Genomic DNA, 24,307 nt, shown 5'->3' with positions numbered 1-24,307 from the left:
GGCTATGGAGTGTGGCTATGGAGTGTGGCTATGGAGTGTGGCTATGGAGTGTGGCTATGGAGTGTGGCCATGGGAGTGTGGCTATGGGGTGTGGCCATGGGAGTGTGGCTATGGGGTGTGGCTATGGGGTGTGGCCATGGGAGTGTGGCTATAGGGTGTGGCCATGGGAGTGTGGCCATGGGAGTGTGGCTATGGGGTGTGGCCATGGGAGTGTGGCTATGGAAGCGTGGCTATGGGAGTGTGGCTATGGACGCATGGCCATGGGGTGTGGCTATGGACGCGTGGCCATGGGGTGTGGCCATGGGAGCGTGGCATGAAGGCATGGCGTGTTGGCTTGAACGACCCTCTTTCTCAGCAAAAGTTGGGAGGCATAGAATAAATAAATAAATTCTATTACCAAGTCATCCGCCATATTACAAAGAGCAGCAGGGAAGCCTCTGGGCTTATTGTAATCCCTAGAAGGAAAGATTATATGTGGAGGCACCAGGCAGCCTTTCTACTGGGAACGATAGCGTCTACTATACATCTATACACCCCCTATACATCTATACACCCCCCCATACTGGGAGCAGGGATGTGCAGACCCCTGAGACCAGCCTACAGTAAATAGCAGGGACCACCCTGAAGCTCTGTCATTCTGTGCTTCACCCATCATTTGCCAATATTAAAGCGTAACTGTCATTTCAGGGTCATTTTTCTGAAAACATTAAATATCAACAGTACAAGCGATTTTAAGACACTCTGTAATAGGATTTATGTACTAAAAGAGTTTCCTTCTGTAGTGAAAAAGCAATCTCCCAGCCTTCCCCCTCACTTCAGAAGCAGCAGGATTTCTGTGTCCATTATGTGGCTATGGAGAGGGGAGGGGCTGAGAGGAGTGAGTGAGCACGGAGCAGTCCTGCACAGCACAACACCCTGCAATCTTCTCTCAGTAAGTTCATAGATAAGCACTGACCTTTCTGACCCCAGAATCCTGCGGTTTAGGTGCCCAGAGAGTCTACAAACAGCTGACCTTCATGTCACCTCTTCCTGCTCCCTCATCTCCCTCGGCCCCTCCCCCCTTCATAGGCTTACAATGGAGAGAGCAGAGCCCGTCTTCACTGGCTTCTCTGTAATGAAGACGTGTTTGCCTGATAATGCACAGATAAGAAGTCGGGGGGGAGGCTGGGAGATTGCTTCTTGAGTACAGAAGGAGGCTTTTTTGGCTGATGAAACCTATTACAGAGTTTCTTAAAATCGCTTATACTACTGATTTCTGCAATAAAAAAACATGACAGTTACGCTTTAAATCTTTTTATTCAGTAATAAAATATGCATCAATTTTTACTTTCTATGTGTTTCTACCAGTCAATATCATTTTACTTGCTTTGAACTTACCAGTCCCCCACATGTGCTGAAGGAAGCAAATGATCCCCTATGTCCAAGAACGATGCCGCTATAATAACAGTCTCTATCCGTAGTCCCAGGATTCAGTGATTCCTTCCTGTCTCTCTTCCGCTCTTCAACAACAAAGCTTGGAGACAGGAATCGGCTATCCTTCTTTAGTAGAAGATACAGGTCCTTCCCAAAGGCAGAAATCTTCACTTTCATCTTTCCACCATGATCTGCTGATCCTGTAGAACTGTTACATTTTCCAGAATGGGATGTTATCATGGCTGAGATTATACTAGGAGAAGATGGAGAAGAACTAGGAGAAGATGGAGAAGAACTAGGAGAAGATGGAGAAGATGCAGTCACTGATTTTGCTTCAGACAACCAAGGAAAAGAAGCCAAATGGTAAAGCTCCGGAGTCTCTTGCTCGTCATACGCCTCCTCATCGGGATCTGTTTGTTGATAACTTGGAGTAGATGAAAGAGAGGATACAGAACGAACTTCCCTTGAGCTACTAGCAGCCTGGTTACTGGCTGACGGAACGTCCTCACCACTACGGTTTCTGTTGGCATCTTGAACACTTGAACCCACAGTGGACCGTCCATCTTGTCCCTTTTCCTGTGGTCCCCACAGAGATGGAAAAACTACTTCCCATTCCTCATCCCATTGGGAGGATGAAATAAGACCTAAAAAATATCAAGTGTGATGATTATTCAAAAGGCAATGGTCGACTTCATGTATCAAGAGCAACACATGGTCTACAAAAGGCAGACTGATAACCTGTACACATACTACAGTGTCAGGAGGAACATCAGATACCATTGTGGGAGATCAGGAGAGACTTTCAGAAGTTTACTGTAAGGCTATGTTCACACATCATAAAATAAAGGTAAAATAAGTCAGTAATTCTGTGGTACAAATCCGGCCATATTTTCAATATAATAATGTGAGGAACAGGTCAGGGACACACGGAATACACAGACCAGGTGATGCCCTGACGCTGCTCCCCCAGACTGCCCCTGCCTCCTTTACAGGCCGCCCCAACCTGACTGTAACTGCTCTGAAATCGGTGCAAACACAAATCACGGACAAGACAACAAAATACACAATAATAGACAGGTCAGTAACTATCGGACAATGAAGTACAAAGTCATGGTTCAGTGGGATAGGAGAACGAGAGCCAAGATCTAGTAACAAGGTATTAGACAACGTCATAACTAGAGATAGACAGCTTAGTCACTCCAAATGACGGCTATAGCAGGCAAAGTAGAACATGGTGGGGGTAGCTGTTATATAAGTCCCGTCCCAAGAACGAGATTTGGTCCCTGCTTTTAAACTGGAGCATTGCAATACTCATTTCCTTTAAAATGCCTCAATACAGGCCGGGAACCCTTCCCTCACCTCCATCGCTCTCATTCATTCCTCATGTCCGTCCCTCACCTCCATCTCTTACCTCAGTCCCTCACATCCGCCCCCCACCTCCATCCCTCACATCCGCCCCCCACCTCCGTCCCTCACATCCGCCCCCCACCTCCGTCCCTCACCTCCGTCCCCCACCTCCGTCTCTCACCTCCGTCCTTCACATCCGTCCCCCACCTCCGTTTCTCACCTCCGTCCCTCACATCCGTCTCTCACCTCCGTCCCCCACCTCCGTCTCTCACCTCCGTCCCTCACCTGTGTCCCCCACATCCGTCTCTCACCTCCGTCCCTCACCTGTGTCCCCCACATCCGTCCCTCACCTCCGTCCCTCACCTCCGTCCCTCACCTGTGTCCCCCACATCCGTCTCTCACCTCCGTCCCTCACCTGTGTCCCCCACATCCGTCCCTCACCTCCGTCCCTCACCTCCGTCTCTCACCTCCGTCCCTCACCTCCGTCCCCCACCTCCGTCCCTCACCTCCGTCCCCCACCTCCGTCCCCCACCTCCGTCCCCCACCTCCGTCCCTCACCTCCGTCCCCCACCTCCGTCCCCCACCTCCGTCCCCCACCTCCGTCTCTCACCTCCGTCCCTCACCTCCGTCCCCCACCTCCGTTTCTCACCTCCGTTCCCCACATCCGTCTCTCACCTCGGTTTCTCACCTCCGTCCCTCACCTGTGTCCCCCACATCCGTCTCTCACCTCTGTCTCTTACCTCCGTCCCTGACACTTGTCCTTTAAGCTATGGTGGGGATTTATCATTGTCCGGGCTCGGCCGGGAACAGTTATAATAAATGAGGGAGCAAAAATAGACATACACTTGGTCTGAGGATTTACAGCCCCGGCTGTGCCAGATGTATAATAATTTCCTGAGGTCGCATAAATTATCTCAGAAATCCGCACTAACCTGAGGCGAGCAAATACTTCACATACACGGCCGCATCGTAATAAATCAGGGAAGCAGAAATCATCCGCATTACATAAAGACTGGCATGTACAATGTATTCTAACCATTGTGTAAACTCACGGCCGTTGTTTCTATAGACTTTAATGAAAACCATTGAATACTGAAAATAATGGAGCTGCTGCTGCTGGTGGTAATGGAGCTGCTGCTGCTGGAGCTGCTGGTGGTAATGGAGCTGCTGCTGGTGGTGGTGATGGAGCTGCTGCTGGTGGTGATGGAGCTGCTGCTGCTGGTGGTGATGGAGCTGGTGGTGGTGATGGAGCTGCTGCTGGTGGTAATGGAGCTGCTGCTGGTGGTGATGGAGCTGCTGCTGGTGGTAATGGAGCTGCTGCTGGTGGTGATGGAGCTGCTGCTGGTGGTTATGGAGCTGCTGCTGGTGGTGATGGAGCTGCTGCTGCTGGAGCTGCTGGTGGTGGTGATGGAGCTGCTGCTGGTAGTGATGGAGCTGCCTCTGGTGGTAATGGAGCTGCTGCTGCTGGAGCTGCTGGTGGTAATGGAGCTGCTTCTGGTGGTGATGGAGCTGCTGCTGCTGGTGGTAATGGAGCTGCTGCTGCTGGAGCTGCTGGTGGTAATGGAGCTGCTGCTGCTGGAGCTGCTGGTGGTGATGGAGCTGCTTCTGGTGGTAATGGAGCTGGAGCTGGTGGTGGTGATGGAGCTGCTGCTGGTAGTGATGGAGCTGCCTCTGGTGGTGATGGAGCTGCTGCTGGTGGTGAGGGAGCTGCTGCTTCTGGTAGTGATGGAGCTGCTGCTGCTGGTAGTGATGATGGAGCTGCTGCTGGTGGTGATGGAGCTGCTGGTGGTGATGGAGCTGCTGCTGCTGGTAGTGATGGAGCTGCTGCTGGTACTGATTGAGCTGGTGGTGGTGATGGAGCTGCGGCTGGTGGTGGTAGTGATGGAGCTGCTGCTGGTAGTGATGGAGCTGGTGGTGGTGATGGAGCTGCTTCTGGTGGTGGTGATGGAGCTGCTGCTGCTGGTAGTGATGAAGCTGCTGCTGGTAGTGATGGAGCTGCTGCTGCTGGTGATGGAGCTGCTGCTGCTGGTAGTGATGGAGCTGCTGGTGGTGATAGAGCTGCTGCTGGTAGTGATGGAGCTGCTGGTGGTGGTGATGGAGCTGCTGGTGGTGGTGATGGAGCTGCTGGTGGTAGTGATGGAGCTGCTGGTGGTAGTGATGGAGCTGCTGGTGGTAGTGATGGAGCTGCTGGTAGTGATGGAGCTGCTGCTGGTAGTGATGGAGCTGGTGGTGGTGATGGAGCTGCTTCTGGTGGTGGTGATGGAGCTGCTTCTGGTGGTAGTGATGGAGCTGCTGGTGGTGGTGATGGAGCTGCTGGTGGTAGTGATGGAGCTGCTGGTGGTGGTGATGGAGCTGCTGCTGGTGGTGATGGAGCTGCTGGTGGTGGTGATGGAGCTGCTGCTGGTAGTGATGGAGCTGCTTCTGGTGGTGATGGAGCTGCTGCTGGTGGTGATGGAGCTGCTGCTGGTGATGATAAGGCAGCTGCTGTAGGGAACGGAGTTGAGAGATCTGCACCAGCTACACTAGAAAAAAATAACCCCTTCCTCTTGTGCAAGCAGGTGGCAGAGATTACAGCGTCACATGATAGGCCCAATACCACCCGTCGAACGGGCAGTCAAGAGCAAGTGGGGGCTTTAGTTGATTACATGGCACAGTGCTCCTCCAGTTCCATAGGGTTGTCTTCTACCCACTCCTCTCCATCGCCCCCTTTAGCTCAACCCCTTCTAAATGGTTAGAAGACAATGTCAGGGCTGATGATGGAATTCTAGACACCACATGGACTGAACGGCATGACAGTCCGGAGCAAGAGGTGATGGTCAGTCAGCCCCAGAAACAGAGGGAGGGGGGCAAATGCCCAGCGGGGGGGCCCAAGGACAGTACCTCAACATGTGACAGCAAACGCGCCAAGGCACGGAGTGTGCCCAAAACAGTTCAAAGGAACTCTGCAGCCTGGCATATGGTGGTTTGCTTGGTGCGCCACAAGGCCCTCAGCTGAGGTGTGAAAAAAACAGCACCACATGATAAGGCACCTAAATGGCAAACAGGATCTGCAGCGGATCAGTCACCAGAAAAGCCAGCAAACACCTGAGGCTCTGCTGCTTTTGTAGTCTGGGCCTCTACACCAGCCCACCGAGCGACAGCCCCACCGAGTGACAGGCCCACCGAGCGACAGCCCCACCAAACAACGGGCCCTCAAACTGAACATGTGGCAGCAGCAGCAGTGCCACCACCAACATTAACGGCCATATCCACACCTTCCCAGGGAAAATGGCTTTCCATCCCACAAACTTTAGAAGAAAAGAGGCAAATATGTCCCCCTCGCATCCATGATCCCTGATTCTAAACGGGAACATTGCAAAACTCATTTTCTTTAAAATGCCCCTATTCAGGCTGGTGAAGACGGAGAGTTCCATAAAGCTGATGGCGGTGGCTGTCCCACAGTATACCATTCCCAGTGACCACTACTTCTGTTGGAGGGTCATCTCTCATCTGCACCAACAGGTTAGAGAGAAGATATGGTGTGCGCTGTGCAATATAATCAGTGCCAAAGTCCACATAACCACCGATACGCATACAGTGATAGAGCCCCCAGCCGATTGGCTGTACCAGATATAGTGATAGAGCCCCAAGCCAATTGGCTGTACTAGATATAGCGATAGAGCCCGCAGCCGATTGGCTGTACTAGATATAGTGATAGAGCCCGCAGCCGATTGGCTGTACCAGATATAGTGATAGAGCCCCAAGCCAATTGGCTGTACTAGATATAGCGATAGAGCCCCCAGCCGATTGGCTGTACTAGATATAGCGATAGAGCCCGCAGCCAATTGGCTGTACTAGATATAGCGATAGAGCTCCCAGCCGATTGGCTGTACTAGATATAGCGATAGAGCCCGCAGCCGATTGGCTGTACTAGATAAAGTGAGCTCTCAGAGGTGAGCACAATTGGAGGACCCCTATCTGCTGTATGTGGCTGGAGGACCCCTAGCTGCTGTATGTGGCTGGAGGACCCCTATCTGCTGTATGTGGCTGGAGGACCCCTTTCGGCTGTATGTGGGTCCCTTACTACACCACGCCGGTCTCCTTCCTATAACCAGTTACGAGATCAATATGTTTTGTGTTACACATGAGAAGCAAATACCGCAGCATAGTAACGTGTATAAAGCTGCTTCTACCGTCACCATCAGACTTCAATAACTTATACAGAACTTTCAGTTTAAACCCTAAAATCCAAGTCGCCGATGTGATGATGCCGTAATAAAAGCTCATCCGATGTACAATGGATTCCAAATGGCAGCAAGGAGCTGGGGGCCCAGGGCGAAGAGACGCCGCTGCACAGACGACGACACACAGAAACCGCTGCACAGACACAACACAGACGCCGCCGCACAGACGACACACAGACACCGCTGCACAGACACAACACAGACACTGCCGCACAGACACCGCCTCACAGACGACACACAGACACCGCCGCACAGACACTGCCGCACAGACACCGCCGCACAGACGACACACAGACACCGCCGCACAGACACTGCCGCACAGACACCGCCGCACAGACGACACACAGACACCGCCGCACAGACACAACACAGACACCGCCGCACAGACACAACACAGACACCGCCGCACAGACACAACACAGACACCGCTGCACAGACACCGCCGCACAGATGCCGCCGCACAGACACAACACAGACACCGCCGCACAGACACAACACAGACACCGCTGCACAGACACCGCCGCACAGATGCCGCCGCACAGACACAACACAGACACCGCCGCACAGACACAACACAGACACCGCTGCACAGACACCGCCGCACAGATGCCGCCGCACAGACACCGCCGCACAGACGACACACAGACACCGCCGCACAGACACAACACAGACGCCGCACGCCTTCTCCACCACTTAGGTAGATTCACCTTTAGGTTGTTGTGTCACAGTTTGTTCTTTTTTTTTGCTTGTTCGCTTTGACCAGATACTGGATGGTGCGATACATACGAGGAGGGGGGGTATTAAACTTTCCCTATACGTCACCTCCAAGCAGGGCGCGTATGTTGAAAATGACAACTCTCTTCTTGGGGAGACCCTGAATCAGCCATAACAACAAAACCATCTGCAATGCGGAGGGTAATGAGCAAACTAAAACCCAACGCATTTTAATCAGAGCAATGACTTCATCAGGGGAATGACTGGCTGGAAGTAGACATGAGCAAATATTGAGCATGCTCAAGTTAGTCTGAACCTGAGCGTTCGGCATTGGATTAGCGGTGGCTGCTGAAGTTGGATAAGGCTTAAGGCCTTCTGAAAAACATGGGTTTAGTCATTGGCTGTATCCATGTTTTCCAGACAACCTTAGGGCTTTATCCAACTTCAGCAGCCGCCGCTAATCAAATACCGAACACTCGGGTTCAGATGGACTCCAGCATGCTCGATATTCGCTCCTCTCTAGCTGGAAGTTCCAGAAAATGATTGCAGGGTATGAGGTGCATGGAGTCCCCCACACATACATATGCACTTTGCCCCCACAAGGTCTTACACCTTGGCATATTGGTGGTTTCCGGTCGGCGCGGTCACATGACGCCATGATATGTGAGTATCATATATAGTCGCACTGTTGGCGACCATTGTCCCATACCACGATACTTTCTCTATTCAGAAGTGAGAGAAAATCGGTTTCTGAAAGTCTCGTTCTCTCAGTGTGTAAAATAATAAGGTAATAAACATTCTAATTGGCGCTTACACAGAGGTGAGGGGCCGCCCGGCAGCAAATGCTTCACTCCTTACGGTGCTGGCGGATACAAGCCGACCTCCTATCACCCGGGGCAATGACATTTGTTTCCACCCCTTCCCCCCATTTCCTTTCCACAGCCGTCAGGTTAGTCGTCCCCCCGTTGTTTGACCCCATGACATCTGCCTGCTCCTCTATAGTACAAAGCCCCCATCATGCCATGCAGATTCATAGAATAATCAATCTACAGCAGGGACGTTACTATACACAGGACGGCGCTATACACAGGACGGCACTATACACAGGACGTCTCTAAACACAGGACGTCTCTATACACAGGACGGCACTATACACAGGACAGCGCTATACACAGGACGTCTCTATACACAGGATGGCGCTATACACAGGACGGCACTATACACAGGACAGCGCTATACACAGGACGTCTCTATACACAGGACGGCACTATACACAGGACGGCACTATACACAGGACAGCGCTATACACAGGACGTCTCTATACACAGGACGGCACTATACACAGGACGTTACTATACACAGGACGGCACTATACACAGGACGTCTCTATACACAGGACGGCGCTATACACAGGACGTTACTATACACAGGACGTTACTATACACAGGACGGCACTATATACAGGACAGCACTATACACAGGACGGCGCTATACACAGGACGGCACTATACACAGGACGTCTCTATACACAGGACGGCGCTATACACAGGACGTTACTATACACAGGACGGCACTATATACAGGACAGCACTATACACAGGACGGCGCTATACACAGGACGGCACTATATACAGGACGTCTCTATACACAGGACGTCTCTATACACAGGACGGCACTATATACAGGACAGCACTATACAAAGGACGGCGCTATACACAGGACGGCACTATATACAGGACGTCTCTATACACAGGACGTTACTATACACAGGACAGCACTATATACAGGACGGCGCTATACACAGGACGGCACTATATACAGGATGGCACTATACACAGGACGGCACTATACACAGGACGGCACTATACACAGGACGTCTCTATACACAGGACGGCGCTATACACAGGACGGCACTATACACAGGACGTCTCTATACACAGGATGTTACTATATACAGGACATTACTATACACAGGACAGCACTATACACACGACGTTGCTATACACAGGACGTCTCTATACACAGGATGTTACTATATACAGGACATTACTATACACAGGACGGCACTATACACAGGACGGCGCTATACACAGGACGTCTCTAAACACAGGACGGCGCTATACACAGGACGGCACTATACACAGGACGGCGCTATACACAGGACGTCTCTATACACAGGACGGCACTATACACAGGACGTCTCTAAACACAGGATGGCGCTATACACAGGACGTTACTATACACAGGACGTTACTATACACAGGACGGCACTATACACAGGACGTCTCTATACACAGGACGTCTCTATACACAGGACGGCACTATACACAGGACAGCGCTATACACAGGATGGCGCTATACACAGGACGGCACTATACACAGGACAGCGCTATACACAGGACGTCTCTATACACAGGACGGCGCTATACACAGGACGTTACTATACACAGGACGGCACTATATACAGGACAGCACTATACACAGGACGGCGCTATACACAGGACGGCACTATACACAGGACGTCTCTATACACAGGACGTCTCTATACACAGGACAGCACTATACAAAGGACGGCGCTATACACAGGACGGCACTATATACAGGACGTCTCTATACACAGGACGTTACTATACACAGGACGGCACTATATACAGGACGGCGCTATACACAGGACGGCACTATATACAGGATGGCACTATACACAGGACGGCACTATACACAGGACGGCACTATACACAGGACGTCTCTATACACAGGACGGCGCTATACACAGGACAGCACTATACACAGGACGTCTCTATACACAGGATGTTACTATATACAGGACATAACTATACACAGGACGGCACTATACACACGACGTTACTATACACAGGACGTTACTATACACAGGACGTCTCTATACACAGGATGTTACTATATACAGGACATTACTATACACAGGACGTCTCTATACACAGGATGTTACTATATACAGGACATTACTATACACAGGACGGCGCTATACACAGGACGTTACTATGTACAGGACATTACTATACACAGGACGTCTCTATACACAGGATGTTACTATATACAGGACATTACTATACACAGGACGTCTCTATACACAGGACGTCTCTATACACAGGACGTCTCTATACACAGGACGGCACTATACACAGGACGGCACTATACACAGGACGGCACTATACACAGGACGTCTATATACACAGGACGGCACTATATACAGGACATTACTATATACAGGACATTACTATACACAGGACGGCACTATATACAAAACGGCACTATACACAGGACGGCACTATATACAGGACATTACTATATACAGGACATTACTATACACAGGACGGCACTATACACAGGACGTTGCTATACACAGGACGGCGCTATACACAGGACGGCACTATACATAGGACGTCTCTATACACAGGACGGCACTATACACAGGACGTTGCTATACACAGGACGGCACTATATACAGGACAGCACTATACACAGGACGTCTCTATACACAGGACGGCACTATACACAGGACGTCTCTATACACAGGACGGCACTATACACAGGACGTCTCTATACACAGGACGTTGCTATACACAGGACGTTGCTATACACAGGACGGCACTATACACAGGACGGCACTATACACAGGACGTTGCTATACACAGGACGGCACTATACACAGGACGGCACTATACACAGGATATAATGAATTCATTAGAATAACATCCACTCTAATATACAGTATCAGCAGATCACATTTCATTCATTGGGAACTGCTGACATTTTCCTCATTGACAAAGTCCCCGACTATCAGCGGCCGCACACAGAGAACTGCTCTGCCAGGGACCCCTACAGTATATGATGAGCGGGGAACAGGGACCCCTACAGTATATAATGAGCGGGTGGGGGGGATATGGACAGGGACCCCTACAGTATATGATGAGCGGGGGATATGGACAGGGACCCCTACAGTATATGATAAGCGGGGGATATGGACAGGGACCCCTACAGTATATGATGAGCGGGGGATATGGACAGGGACCCCTACAGTATATGATGAGCGGGGAACAGGGACCCCTACAGTATATGATGAGGGGAGGGATATGGACAGGGACCCCTACAGTATATGATGAGCGGGGAACTGGGACCCCTACAGTATATGATGAGGGGAGGGATATGGACAGGGACCCCTACAGTGTATGATGAGGGGGGGATATGGACAGGGACCCCTACAGTATATGATGAGCGGGGAACAGGGACCCCTACAGTATATGATGAGCGGGGGATATGGACAGGGACCCCTACAGTATATGATGAGCGGGGGATATGGACAGGGACCCCTACAGTATATGATGAGCGGGGAACAGGGACCCCTACAGTATATGATGAGGGGGGGATATGGACAGGGACCCCTACAGTATATGATGAGGGGAGGGATATGGACAGGGACCCCTACAGTATATGATGAGCGGGGGATATGGACAGGGACCCCTACAGTATATGATGAGGGGGGGATATGGACAGGGACCCCTACAGTATATGATGAGGGGGGGATATGGACAGGGACCCCTACAGTATATGATGAGCGGGGGATATGGACAGGGACCCCTACAGTATATGATGAGCGGGGGGGGGGGGGGATATGGACAGGGACCCCTACAGTATATGATGAGGGGGGGATATGGACAGGGACCCCTACAGTATATGATGAGGGGGGGATATGGACAGGGACCCCTACAGTATATGATGAGCGGGGGATATGGACAGGGACCCCTACAGTATATGATGAGCGGGGGGGGGGGGGGATATGGACAGGGACCCCTACAGTATATGATGAGCGGGGGATATGGACAGGGACCCCTACAGTATATGATGAGCGGGGGATATGGACAGGGACACCTACAGTATTTGATGAGCGGGGGGATATGGACAGGGACCCTTACAGTATATGATGAGCGGGGAACAGGGACCCCTACAGTATATGATGAGGGGAGGGATATGGACAGGGACCCTTACAGTATATGATGAGCGGGGAACAGGGACCCCTACAGTATATGATGAGGGGAGGGATATGGACAGGGACCCCTACAGTGTATGATGAGGGGGGGATATGGACAGGGACCCCTACAGTATATGATGAGGGGGGGATATGGACAGGGACCCCTACAGTATATGATGAGAGGGGAACAGGGACCCCTACAGTATATGATGAGCGGGTGGGGGGGATATGGACAGGGACCCCTACAGTATATGATGAGCGGGTGGGGGGGATATGGACAGGGACCCCTACAGTATATGATGAGCGGGGAACTGGGACCCCTACAGTATATGATGAGGGGGGGGATATGGACAGGGACCCCTACAGTATATGATGTCCGGGGGATATGGACAGGGACCCCTACAGTATATGATGTCCGGGGGATATGGACAGGGACCCCTACAGTATATGATGAGCGGGGGATATGGACAGGGACCCCTACAGTATATGATGTCCGGGGGATATGGACAGGGACCCCTACAGTATATGATGTCCGGGGGATATGGACAGGGACCCCTACAGTATATGATGAGCGGGGGATATGGACAGGGACCCCTACAGTATATGATGAGGGGGGGGGGATATGGACAGGGACCCCTACAGTATATGATGAGGGAGGGATATGGACAGGGACCCCTACAGTATATGATGAGCGGGGGGGGATATGGACAGGGACCCCTACAGTATATGATGAGCGGGGGGGGATATGGACAGGGACCCCTACAGTGTATGATAAGCGGGGGATATGGACAGGGACCCCTACAGTGTATGATGAGGGGGGGGGGATATGGACAGGGACCCCTACAGTATATGATGAGGGGGGGGGATATGGACAGGGACCCCTACAGTATATGATGAGGGGGGGGGATATGGACAGGGACCCCTACAGTATATGATGTCCGGGGGATATGTACAGGGACCCCTACAGTATATGATGAGCGGGTGGGGGGGATATGTACAGGGACCCCTACAGTATATGATGAGCGGGTGGGGGGATATGGACAGGGACCCCTACAGTATATGCTGAGCGGGTGGGGGGATATGGACAGGGACCCCTACAGTGTATGACGAGTGGGGAACAGGGACCCCTACAGTATATGATGAGCGGGGGGGGGGGGGGGGGGGGGGGGGATATGGACAGGGACCCCTACAGTATATGATGAGGGGGGGGATATGGACAGGGACCCCTACAGTATATGATGAGGGGGGGGATATGGACAGGGACCCCTACAGTATATGATGAGCGGGGGGATATGGACAGGGACCCCTACAGTATATGATGAGCGGGGGGGGGGGGGGGGATATGGACAGGGACCCCTACAGTATATGATGAGGGGGGGATATGGACAGGGACCCCTACAGTATATGATGAGGGGGGGGGATATGGAGAGGGACCCCTACAGTATATGATGAGGGGGGGGGATATGGACAGGGACCCCTACAGTATATGATGTCCGGGGGATATGTACAGGGACCCCTACAGTGTATGATGAGCGGGGGGGGGGGGATATGGACAGGGACCCCTACAGTATATGATGAACGGGGGGGGGGGGGATATGGACAGGGACCCCTACAGTATATGATGAGCGGGGAACTGGGACCCCTACAGTATATGATGAGGGGGGGATATGGACAGGGACCCCTACAGTATATGATGAGCGGGGAACTGGGACCCCTACAGTATATGATGAGGGGAGGGATATGGACAGGGACCCCTACAGTGTATGATGAGGGGGGGATATGGACAGGGACCCCTACAGTATATGATTAGCGGGGGATATGGACAGGGACCCCTACAGTATATGATGAGCGGGGGATATGGACAGGGACCCCTACAGTGTATGATGAGGGGAGGGATATGGACAGAAACCCCTACAGTATATGATGAGCGGGGGATATGGACAGGGACCCCCTACAATATATGATGAGCGGGGAACAGGGACCCCTACAGTATATGATGAGGGGAGGGATATGGACAGGGACCCCTACAGTATATGATGAGGGGGGGATATGGACAGGGACCCCTACAGTATATGATGAGGGGAGGGATATGGACAGAGACCCCTACAGTATATGATGAGCGGGGGATATGGACAGGGACCCCTACAGTATATGATGAGCGGGGGATATGGACAGGGACCCCTACAGTATATGATGAGCGGGGGATATGGACAGGGACCCCTACAGTATATGATGAGGGGAGGGATATGGACAGGGACCCCTACAGTATATGATGAGGGGGGGATATGGACAGGGACCCCTACAGTATATGATGAGGGGAGGGATATGGACAGAGACCCCTACAGTATATGATGAGCGGGGGATATGGACAGGGACCCCTACAGTATATGATGAGCGGGGGATATGGACAGGGACCCCTACAGTATATGATGAGCGGGGGATATGGACAGGGACCCCTACAGTATATGATGAGGGGAGGGATATGGACAGGGACCCCTACAGTATATGATGAGCGGGGGATATGGACAGGGACCCCTACAGTATATGATGAGCGGGGGATATGGACAGGGACCCCTACAGTATATGATGTCCTGGGGATATGGACACAGTATACCACCGTAGAGGATTGCTGTATACTGTTATAGAGGATAGCTGTATACCACCATAGAGGATTGCTGTATACTGCTATAGAGGATTGCTGTATACTGCTATAAAGGACTGCTGTATACCACAATGTTCATTTTGCAGCCAAAAGACGGAGATGCAGATACTGAGCATGTAGTATGTAATGATGTAGAAACTTGTAATGAAGAAAATGAATGCCGCACTCACACTATCTAGTTGGCTTAAGCTGTATTTGTCAAACGTATCTCCTGTGCTACGGCCGTTACGGGACTCCTTAGCCGGAAGAAGGGGCGGAGCCCTGTAACGGCCGTAGCACAGGAGACGCGTCCTGCACCCTACACCATCCCCTCCCAAGCATTTGTGTCAGTTTGACGAATAAAGCCTAAGCCTGCTACTGGATACGGTGAGTGTGGCATTCATTTTCTACAGTACAAGTTTCTACATTACTGCATCCCATATATATGCCTAGCACCCCGCGGGGGTCTATATACTACTGGGGTAACACACAGGGGGGCCATGCACTAATGGGGAGTGCACAAGAGGGCTATATACTACTGGGGAAGCGCACGGGGGGGGGCTATATACTACCATGGGAGCACACAGGGGGGCTATATACTACCATGGGAGCACACAGGGGGGCTATATACTACTAGAAGAGCACACAGGGGGGCTATATACTACTGGAGTTGCACACAGGGGAGAGATATACTACTGGGGGAGTGCAACACTAATGATGTTCAGCTCGGACCTTCACCTGACAATAGACCCCGGTAAGTGGCCATTCACTAAAAGTTGTTTAGTACCCCTGCAGTAAATTATACTGCTATTACTATACATGACACTGCTATCCTCTATACAGTACATGACACAGCAGAGAGGCGGCCACCTACCTGTACTGATCCTGCAGGACACCATCCACCAGAGCACACACAGCAAAGAGGCGGCCACCTACCTATACTGATCCTGCAGGACACCAGAACACACAGAGCAGAGAGACAGCCACCTACCTGTACTGATCCTGCAGGACACCATCCATCAGAGCACACAGAGCAGAGAGGCGGCCACCTACCTGTACTGATCCTGCAGGACACCATCCACCAGAGCACACACAGCAAAGAGGCGGCCACCTACCTGTACTGATCCTGCAGGACACCATCCACCAGAGCGCACAGAGCAGAGAGGCAGCCACCTACCTGGACTGATCCTGCAGGACACCAGAACACACAGAGCAGAGAGGCGGCCACCTACCTGTACTGATCCTGCAGGACACCATCCACCAGAGCGCACAGAGCAGAGAGGCGGCCACCTACCTGTACTGATCCTGCAGGACACCATCCACCAGAGCGCACACAGCAGAGAGGCGGCCACCTACCTGTACTGATCCTGCAGGACACCAGAGCGCACAGAGCAGAGAGGCGGCCACCTACCTGTACTGATCCTGCAGGACACCATCCACCAGAGCGCACAGAGGAGAGGCGGCCACCTACCTGTACTGATCCTGCAGGACACCATCCACCAGAACACACAGATCAGAGAGGCGGCCACCTACCTGTACTGATCCTGCAGGACACCATCCACCAGAACACACAGATCAGAGAGGCGGCCACCTACCTGTACTGATCCTGCAGGACACCATCCACCAGAGCGCACAGAGCAGAGAGGCGGCCACCTACCTGTACTGATCCTGCAGGACACCATCCACCAGAGCACACACAGAAAAGAGGCGGCCACCTACCTGTACTGATCCTGCAGGACACCAGAACACACAAAGCAGAGAGGCGGCCACCTACCTGTACTGATCCTGCAGGACACCATCCACCAGAGCGCACACAGCAGGGAGGCGGCCACCTACCTGTACTGATCCTGCAGGACACCAGAACACACAGAGCAGAGAGGCGGCCACCTACCTGTACTGATCCTGCAGGACACCATCCACCAGAGCGCACACAGCAGAGAGGCGGCCACCTACCTGTACTGATCCTGTAGGACACCATCCACCAGAGCGCACAGAGAAGAGAGGCGGCCACCTACCTGTACTGATCCTCCAGGACACCATACACCAGAACACACAGAGCAGAGAGGCGGCCACCTACCTGTACTGATCCTGTAGGACACCATCCACCAGAGCGCACAGAGAAGAGAGGCGGCCACCTACCTGTACTGATCCTGCAGGACACCATACACCAGAACACACAGAGCAGAGAGGCGGCCACCTACCTGTACTGATCCTGCAGGACACCATCCACCAGAGCACACACAGCAAAGAGGCGGCCACCTACCTGTACTGATCCTGCAGGACACCATCCACCAGAGCGCACAGAGCAGAGAGGCAGCCACCTACCTGTACTGATCCTGCAGGACACCAGAACACACAGAGCAGAGAGGCGGCCACCTACCTGTACTGATCCTGCAGGACACCATCCACCAGAGCGCACACAGCACAGAGGCGGCCACCTACCTGTACTGATCCTGCAGGACACCATCCACCAGAGCGCACAGAGCAGAGAGGCAGCCACCTACCTGTACTGATCCTGCAGGACGCCATCCACCAGAGCGCACAGAGCAGAGAGGCGGCCACCTACCTGTACTGATCCTGCAGGACACCATCCACCAGAACACACAGAGCAGATAGGCGGCCACCTACCTGTACTGATCCTGCAGGACACCATCCACCAGAGCGCACAGAGAAGAGAGGCGGCCACCTACCTGTACTGATCCTCCAGGACACCATCCACCAGAGCGCACAGAGCAGATAGGCGGCCACCTACCTGTACTGATCCTGCAGGACACCATCCACCACAGAGCAGAGAGGCGGCCACCTACCTGTACTGATCCTGCAGGACACCATCCACCAGAGCGCACACAGCAGAGAGGCGGCCACCTACCTGTACTGATCCTGCAGGACACCATCCACCAGAACACACAGAGCAGAGAGGCGGCCACCTACCTGTACTGATCCTCCAGGACACCATACACCAGAACACACAGAGCAGAGAGGCGGCCACCTACCTGTACTGATCCTGCAGGACACCATCCACCAGAGCGCACACAGCAGAGAGGCGGCCACCTACCTGTACTGATCCTGCAGGACACCAGAACACACAGAGCAGAGAGGCGGCCACCTACCTGTACTGATCCTGCAGGACACCATCCACCAGAGCGCACACAGCAGAGAGGCGGCCACCTACCTGTACTGATCCTGTAGGACACCATCCACCAGAGCGCACAGAGAAGAGAGGCGGCCACCTACCTGTACTGATCCTGCAGGACACCATACACCAGAACACACAGAGCAGAGAGGCGGCCACCTACCTGTACTGATCCTGCAGGACACCATCCACCAGAGCACACACAGCAAAGAGGCGGCCACCTACCTGTACTGATCCTGCAGGACACCATCCACCAGAGCGCACAGAGCAGAGAGGCAGCCACCTACCTGTACTGATCCTGCAGGACACCAGAACACACAGAGCAGAGAGGCGGCCACCTACCTGTACTGATCCTGCAGGACACCATCCACCAGAGCGCACACAGCAAAGAGGCGGCCACCTACCTGTACTGATCCTGCAGGACACCATCCACCAGAGCGCACAGAGCAGAGAGGCAGCCACCTACCTGTACTGATCCTGCAGGACGCCATCCACCAGTGCGCACAGAGCAGAGAGGCGGCCACCTACCTGTACTGATCCTGCAGGACACCATCCACCAGAACACACAGAGCAGATAGGCGGCCACCTACCTGTACTGATCCTGCAGGACACCATCCACCAGAGCGCACAGAGAAGAGAGGCGGCCACCTACCTGTACTGATCCTCCAGGACACCATCCACCAGAGCGCACAGAGCAGATAGGCGGCCACCTACCTGTACTGATCCTGCAGGACACCATCCACCACAGAGCAGAGAGGCGGCCACCTACCTGTACTGATCCTGCAGGACACCATCCACCAGAGCGCACACAGCAGAGAGGCGGCCACCTACCTGTACTGATCCTGCAGGACACCATCCACCAGAACACACAGAGCAGAGAGGCGGCCACCTACCTGTACTGATCCTGCAGGACACCAGAACACACAGAGCAGAGAGGCGGCCACCTACCTGTACTGATCCTGCAGGACACCATCCACCAGAGCGCACAGAGCAGAGAGGCGGCCACCTACCTGTACTGATCCTGCAGGACGCCATCCACCAGAACACACACAGCAGAGAGGCGGCCACCTACCTCTACTGATCCTGCAGGACACCAGAACACACAGAGCAGAGAGGTGGCCACCTACCTGTACTGATCCTGCAGGACACCATTCACCAGAGCGCACACAGCAGAGAGGCGGCCACCTACCTGTACTGATCCTGCAGGACACCATCCACCAGAGCGCACACAGCAGAGAGGCGGCCACCTACCTGTACTGATCCTGCAGGACACCATTCACCAGAGCGCACAGAGCAGAGAGGCGGCCACCTACCTGTACTGATGCTGCAGGACACCATCCACCAGAGCGCACAGAGCAGAGAGGCGGCCACCTACCTGTACTGATCCTGCAGGACACCATCCACCAGAGCGCACACAGCAGAGAGGCGGCCACCTACCTGTACTGATCCTGCAGGACACCATCCACCAGAGCGCACAGAGCAGAGAGGCGGCCACCTACCTGTACTGATCCTGCAGGACACCATCCACCAGAGCGCACACAGCAGAGAGGCAGCCACCTACCTGTACTGATCCTGCAGGACACCATCCACCAGAGCGCACAGAGCAGAGAGGCGGCCACCTACCTGTACTGATCCTGCAGGACACCATCCACCAGAGCGCACACAGCAGAGAGGCGGCCACCTACCTGTACTGATCCTGCAGGACACCATCCACCAGAGCGCACACAGCAGAGAGGCGGCCACCTACCTGTACTGATCCTGCAGGACACCATCCACCAGAGCGCACACAGCAGAGAGGCGGCCACCTACCTGTACTGATCCTGCAGGACACCATCCACCAGAGCGTACACAGCAGGCAGCGCTTGCACAGCAGTCCCATCCCTTTTTCTTGCCCCATCCACTTAATGGTCTAAACACATGGAGCAGACGCCGAAATCTGCCAATGTGACTTTCTCGCTTCCCCAGCTGCTTTTTTTTTTTTCCAGAAAAGTTTGTGAATCACTGCCCAGAGAAGAACTTTGCCTTTTTTTCCACCGTCGTCTGTGCGGATTTATTCAAGGGGGCAAAAAAGGGGAAATGATAAGTTGGTTGCAGTTCTTTCTTCTGGGTGTTTCGTGTTATTGGAGATTCCCTCTAAGCACAATCAGGTTCCAGCTTCCTAGTAAAGGAGCTGAGGATTGGGGGAAAGATGAAAGAAAAGAGGAAGAGAGAAATATAAAGCAGCTGCAAAGCGGACAAAGAGGCCGAGAGCTGCGATCTCCTGCAGTCACACATGCTGGGCTATTGCACATTATTATATAGGAGCAGCCGGAGGGAGGAGAACCAGGGAGAACCCTGCAACTCACCAGGAGACATCAGAGGAGGGGGCTCTGCTGCACAGGGAATCCCATTGGCTGCAGCCAGGGAATTATTAGCATAAATTGCACGTGAAATGGGAGCAGGTAGGATGGCAGAGTCTCACAGGAGCCATGAACGTCCAGATCAGCAGCAGCAGTGGGAGAGCTGGATCAGTATCAAGGCTTTCTAGGTAATTGGATGTTACCTTTCTTATTACAGACATCATACGATTGCATCTTCTCAATCTTCTCTGCGGTTACTCACCCCTCTGACCTGCCTGGTACCAACCCCTCTGACCTGCCTGGTACCAACCCCTCTGACCTGCCTGGTACCAACCCCTCTGACCTGCCTGGTACCAACCCCTCTGACCTGCCTGGTGCCCGCCCCTCTGGTCTGCCTGGTGCCCGCCCTTCTGACCTGCCTGGTACCCGCCCCTCTGACCTGCCTGGTACCAACCCCTCTGACCTGCCTGGTACCAACCCCTCTGACCTGCCTGGTACCAACCCCTCTGACCTGCCTGGTACCAACCCCTCTGACCTGCCTGGTGCCCGCCCCTCTGGTCTGCCTGGTGCCCACCCCTCTGACCTGCCTGGTGCCCGCCCCTCTGGTCTGCCAGGTACCAACCCCTCTGGTCTGCCTGGTGCCCGCCCCTCTGACCTGCCTGGTACCAACCCCTCTGCTCTGCCTGGTCCCCACCCCTCTGGTCTGCCAGGTACCAACCCCTCTGGTCTGCCTGGTGCCTGCCCCTCTGGTCTGCCTGGTGCCCGCCCCTCTGGTCTGCCAGGTACCAACCCCTCTGGTCTGCCTGGTGCCCGCCCCTCTGGTCTGCCTGGTGCCCGCCCCTCTGGTCTGCCTGGTGCCCGCCCCTCTGGTCTGCCTGGTACCCACCCCTCTGATCTGCCTGGTGCCCTCCCCTCTGGTCTGCCTGGTGCCCGCCCCTCTGGTCTGCCTGGTGCCCACCCCTCTGGTCTGCCTGGTGCCCGCCCCTCTGGTCTGCCTGGTGCCCGCCCCTCTGGTCTGCCTGGTGCCCGCCCCTCTGGTCTGCCTGGTGCCCACCCCTCTGGTCTGCCTGGTGCCCGCCCCTCTGGTCTGCCTGGTACCCACCCCTCTGGTCTGCCTTGTGCCCTCCCCTCTGGTCTGCTCGATGCCCTCCCCTCTGGTCTGCTCGGTGCCCATCCCTCTGGTCTGCTCGGTGCCCACCCTTCTGGTCTGCTCGGTGCCCTCCCCTCTGGTCTGCTCGGTGCCCGCCCCTCTGGTCTGCTCTGTGCCCACCCCTTTGGTCTGCTCTGTGCCCACCCCTCTGGTCTGCTCGGTGCCCTCCCCTCTGGTCTGCTCGGTGCCCACCCCTCTGGTCTGCTCGGTGCCCTCCCCTCTGGTCTGCTCGGTGCCCACCCTTCTGGTCTGCTCGGTGCCCACCCCTCTGGTCTGCCCAGTGGTTCCCAACTGTCACCTTGGGGAACCCCTGAACGTTCTCCACTCTCTGCCTGTCAGCGTGCTTGGTGGGAATCGGTGACAGGCAGAGAGGGCCTCTCTGCCTGTCAATCATCTCCTCTGAGTACGCTGACAGGCAGAGAGCAGTGACTACACACAGGCGGGGAGCCGCCCAGATGACTACCTGCCACCCCTCTCCCTGCCGAGCATCCAGGTATAAGACTTCTTTTTCTCGGGTATAAAGCTGCTTTAGCCGCGGCCGTTACATGCCACACAGAAGCTTTATACAGCACTCCAGGGAAACAATTGGGCTGATCTGTTCCCTTTGAGTGTTCCCCTTATTTTTTCGAGCAGTGTGTATTGTCACTGGAGAGCTCCTTCGAATGGGCAATGTCACTAGAAAAAACTTCATATGTCATAAAAAACATATAGCAAAAGCTTTTTCAGAGTCTGAATGTTCAGACGGATCAGGAGAAGGAACTGGGAGAAGCCCATGCTCCGCACATCCCTCTGCGTCACCCGAATGAGAGAGATGCTGTAAGTGTATGGGGCGAGAGGCGGCACACCTCTCCCTTCTCCTCACTCTGACTGATAAAAAGGTTGGACGTCTCTCGTTCAGGTCTGCTTAACAAAACCTGCTGAACTAAAGCTAACAGTATATAAAGGCCATGTAATGCACAGAATGAACACATAATACCGCCAAATGGTTGCATATGGTTCTGTATGGGTGCCTATAGTTCTGTATGGGTGCGCATGGTTGTATATGGTTCTGTATGGGTGCGTATAGTTCTGTATGGGTGCGTATAGTTCTGTATGGGTGCGTATAGTTCTGTATGGGTGCGTATAGTTCTGTATGGTTCTGTATGGGTGCTTATAGTTCTGTATGGGTGCGCATGGTTGCATATGGTTCTGTATGGGTGCGTATAGTTCTGTATGGGTGCGTATAGTTCTGTATGGGTGCGTATAGTTCTGTATGGGTGCGTATAGTTCTGTATGGGTGCGTATAGTTCTGTATGGTTCTGTATGGGTGCGTATAGTTCTGTATGGGTGCGTATAGTTCTGTATGGTTCTGTATGGGTGCGCATGGTTGCATATGGTTCTGTATGGGTGCGTATAGTTCTGTATGGTTCTGTATGGGTGCGTATAGTTCTGTATGGGTGCGCATGGTTGCGTATGGTTTTGTATGGGTGCGCATGGTTGCGTATGATTCTGTATGGGTGTGCATGGTTGTATATGGTTATGTATGGGTGTGCATGGTTGTATATGGTTCTGTATGGGTGTGCATGGTGGCGTATGGTTCTGTATGGTTGCGCATGGGTTCATATGGGGACATTTAGCAGCATCATCATTTTTTCATTCTTCTGCTCCAATGATCAGGAGCAGACATACAAAAAAACAACACAAATATGAACCAAGCCTAATACATATAAACATTTCACATATATGCACACACAGTATACACATACATACCCCATATAAACTTTACACATAGACCCACATCCAGTATATACATACAGTACACATAGACCCACATCCAGTATATACATACAGTACACATAGACCCACATACCATATATACATACAGTACACATAGACCCACATACCGTATATACATACAGTACACATAGACCCACATACCGTATATACACTACCGTTCAAAGGTTTGGGGTCACCCAACCAATTTAGTGTTTTCCATGAAAAGTCGCACTTCTTCACCACCAGACGTTGTGAAATGAATAGAAAATAGAGACAAGACATTGACAAGGTTAGAAATAATGATTTGTATGTGAAATAACATTGTTCTTCCATCACACTTTGCTTCCGTCCCAGAATCCTCCTTGTGCACCAATTCCAGCATTGCGCACCTTTGGCATTCTAGCTATTAATCTGTTGGGGTAAGCTGGAGAAATTGCCCCCCACGCTTCTAGAAGCAGCTCCCACAAGTTGGATTGGTTGGATGGGCACTTCTGGAGTACCATACGGTCCAGCTGCTCCCACAATGGGGTGGTGATCTGGTGACTGCGCTGGCCACTCCATTACCTAGGATAGAATACCAGCTG

The 24,307-nt window shown here is 53.2% G+C and overlaps 1 protein-coding gene across 1 annotated transcript in view; it reads right to left on the bottom strand.

The window, feature by feature from the left end:
* ADAMTS19 (ADAM metallopeptidase with thrombospondin type 1 motif 19) overlaps positions 1–16,270 on the bottom strand; it is a 205,051-nt gene extending 188,781 nt beyond the window's left edge. The window contains exons 1-2 of the mRNA XM_069960685.1: positions 16,221–16,270; positions 1,378–2,057 (exon numbers count right to left, since the gene is read on the bottom strand). Coding sequence (XP_069816786.1) covers positions 1,378–2,057; positions 16,221–16,245 — 705 coding nt within the window. The 5' untranslated portion in view covers positions 16,246–16,270. The remainder of the gene's footprint in view (positions 1–1,377; positions 2,058–16,220) is intronic.
* Between the last annotated feature and the right edge of the window lie 8,037 nt (positions 16,271–24,307).

Source organism: Dendropsophus ebraccatus, chromosome 3, assembly GCF_027789765.1.
Source record: "Dendropsophus ebraccatus isolate aDenEbr1 chromosome 3, aDenEbr1.pat, whole genome shotgun sequence".
NCBI classification, from domain to species: domain Eukaryota; kingdom Metazoa; phylum Chordata; class Amphibia; order Anura; family Hylidae; genus Dendropsophus; species Dendropsophus ebraccatus.
This window is presented reverse-complemented; position numbering and strand designations above follow the sequence as displayed.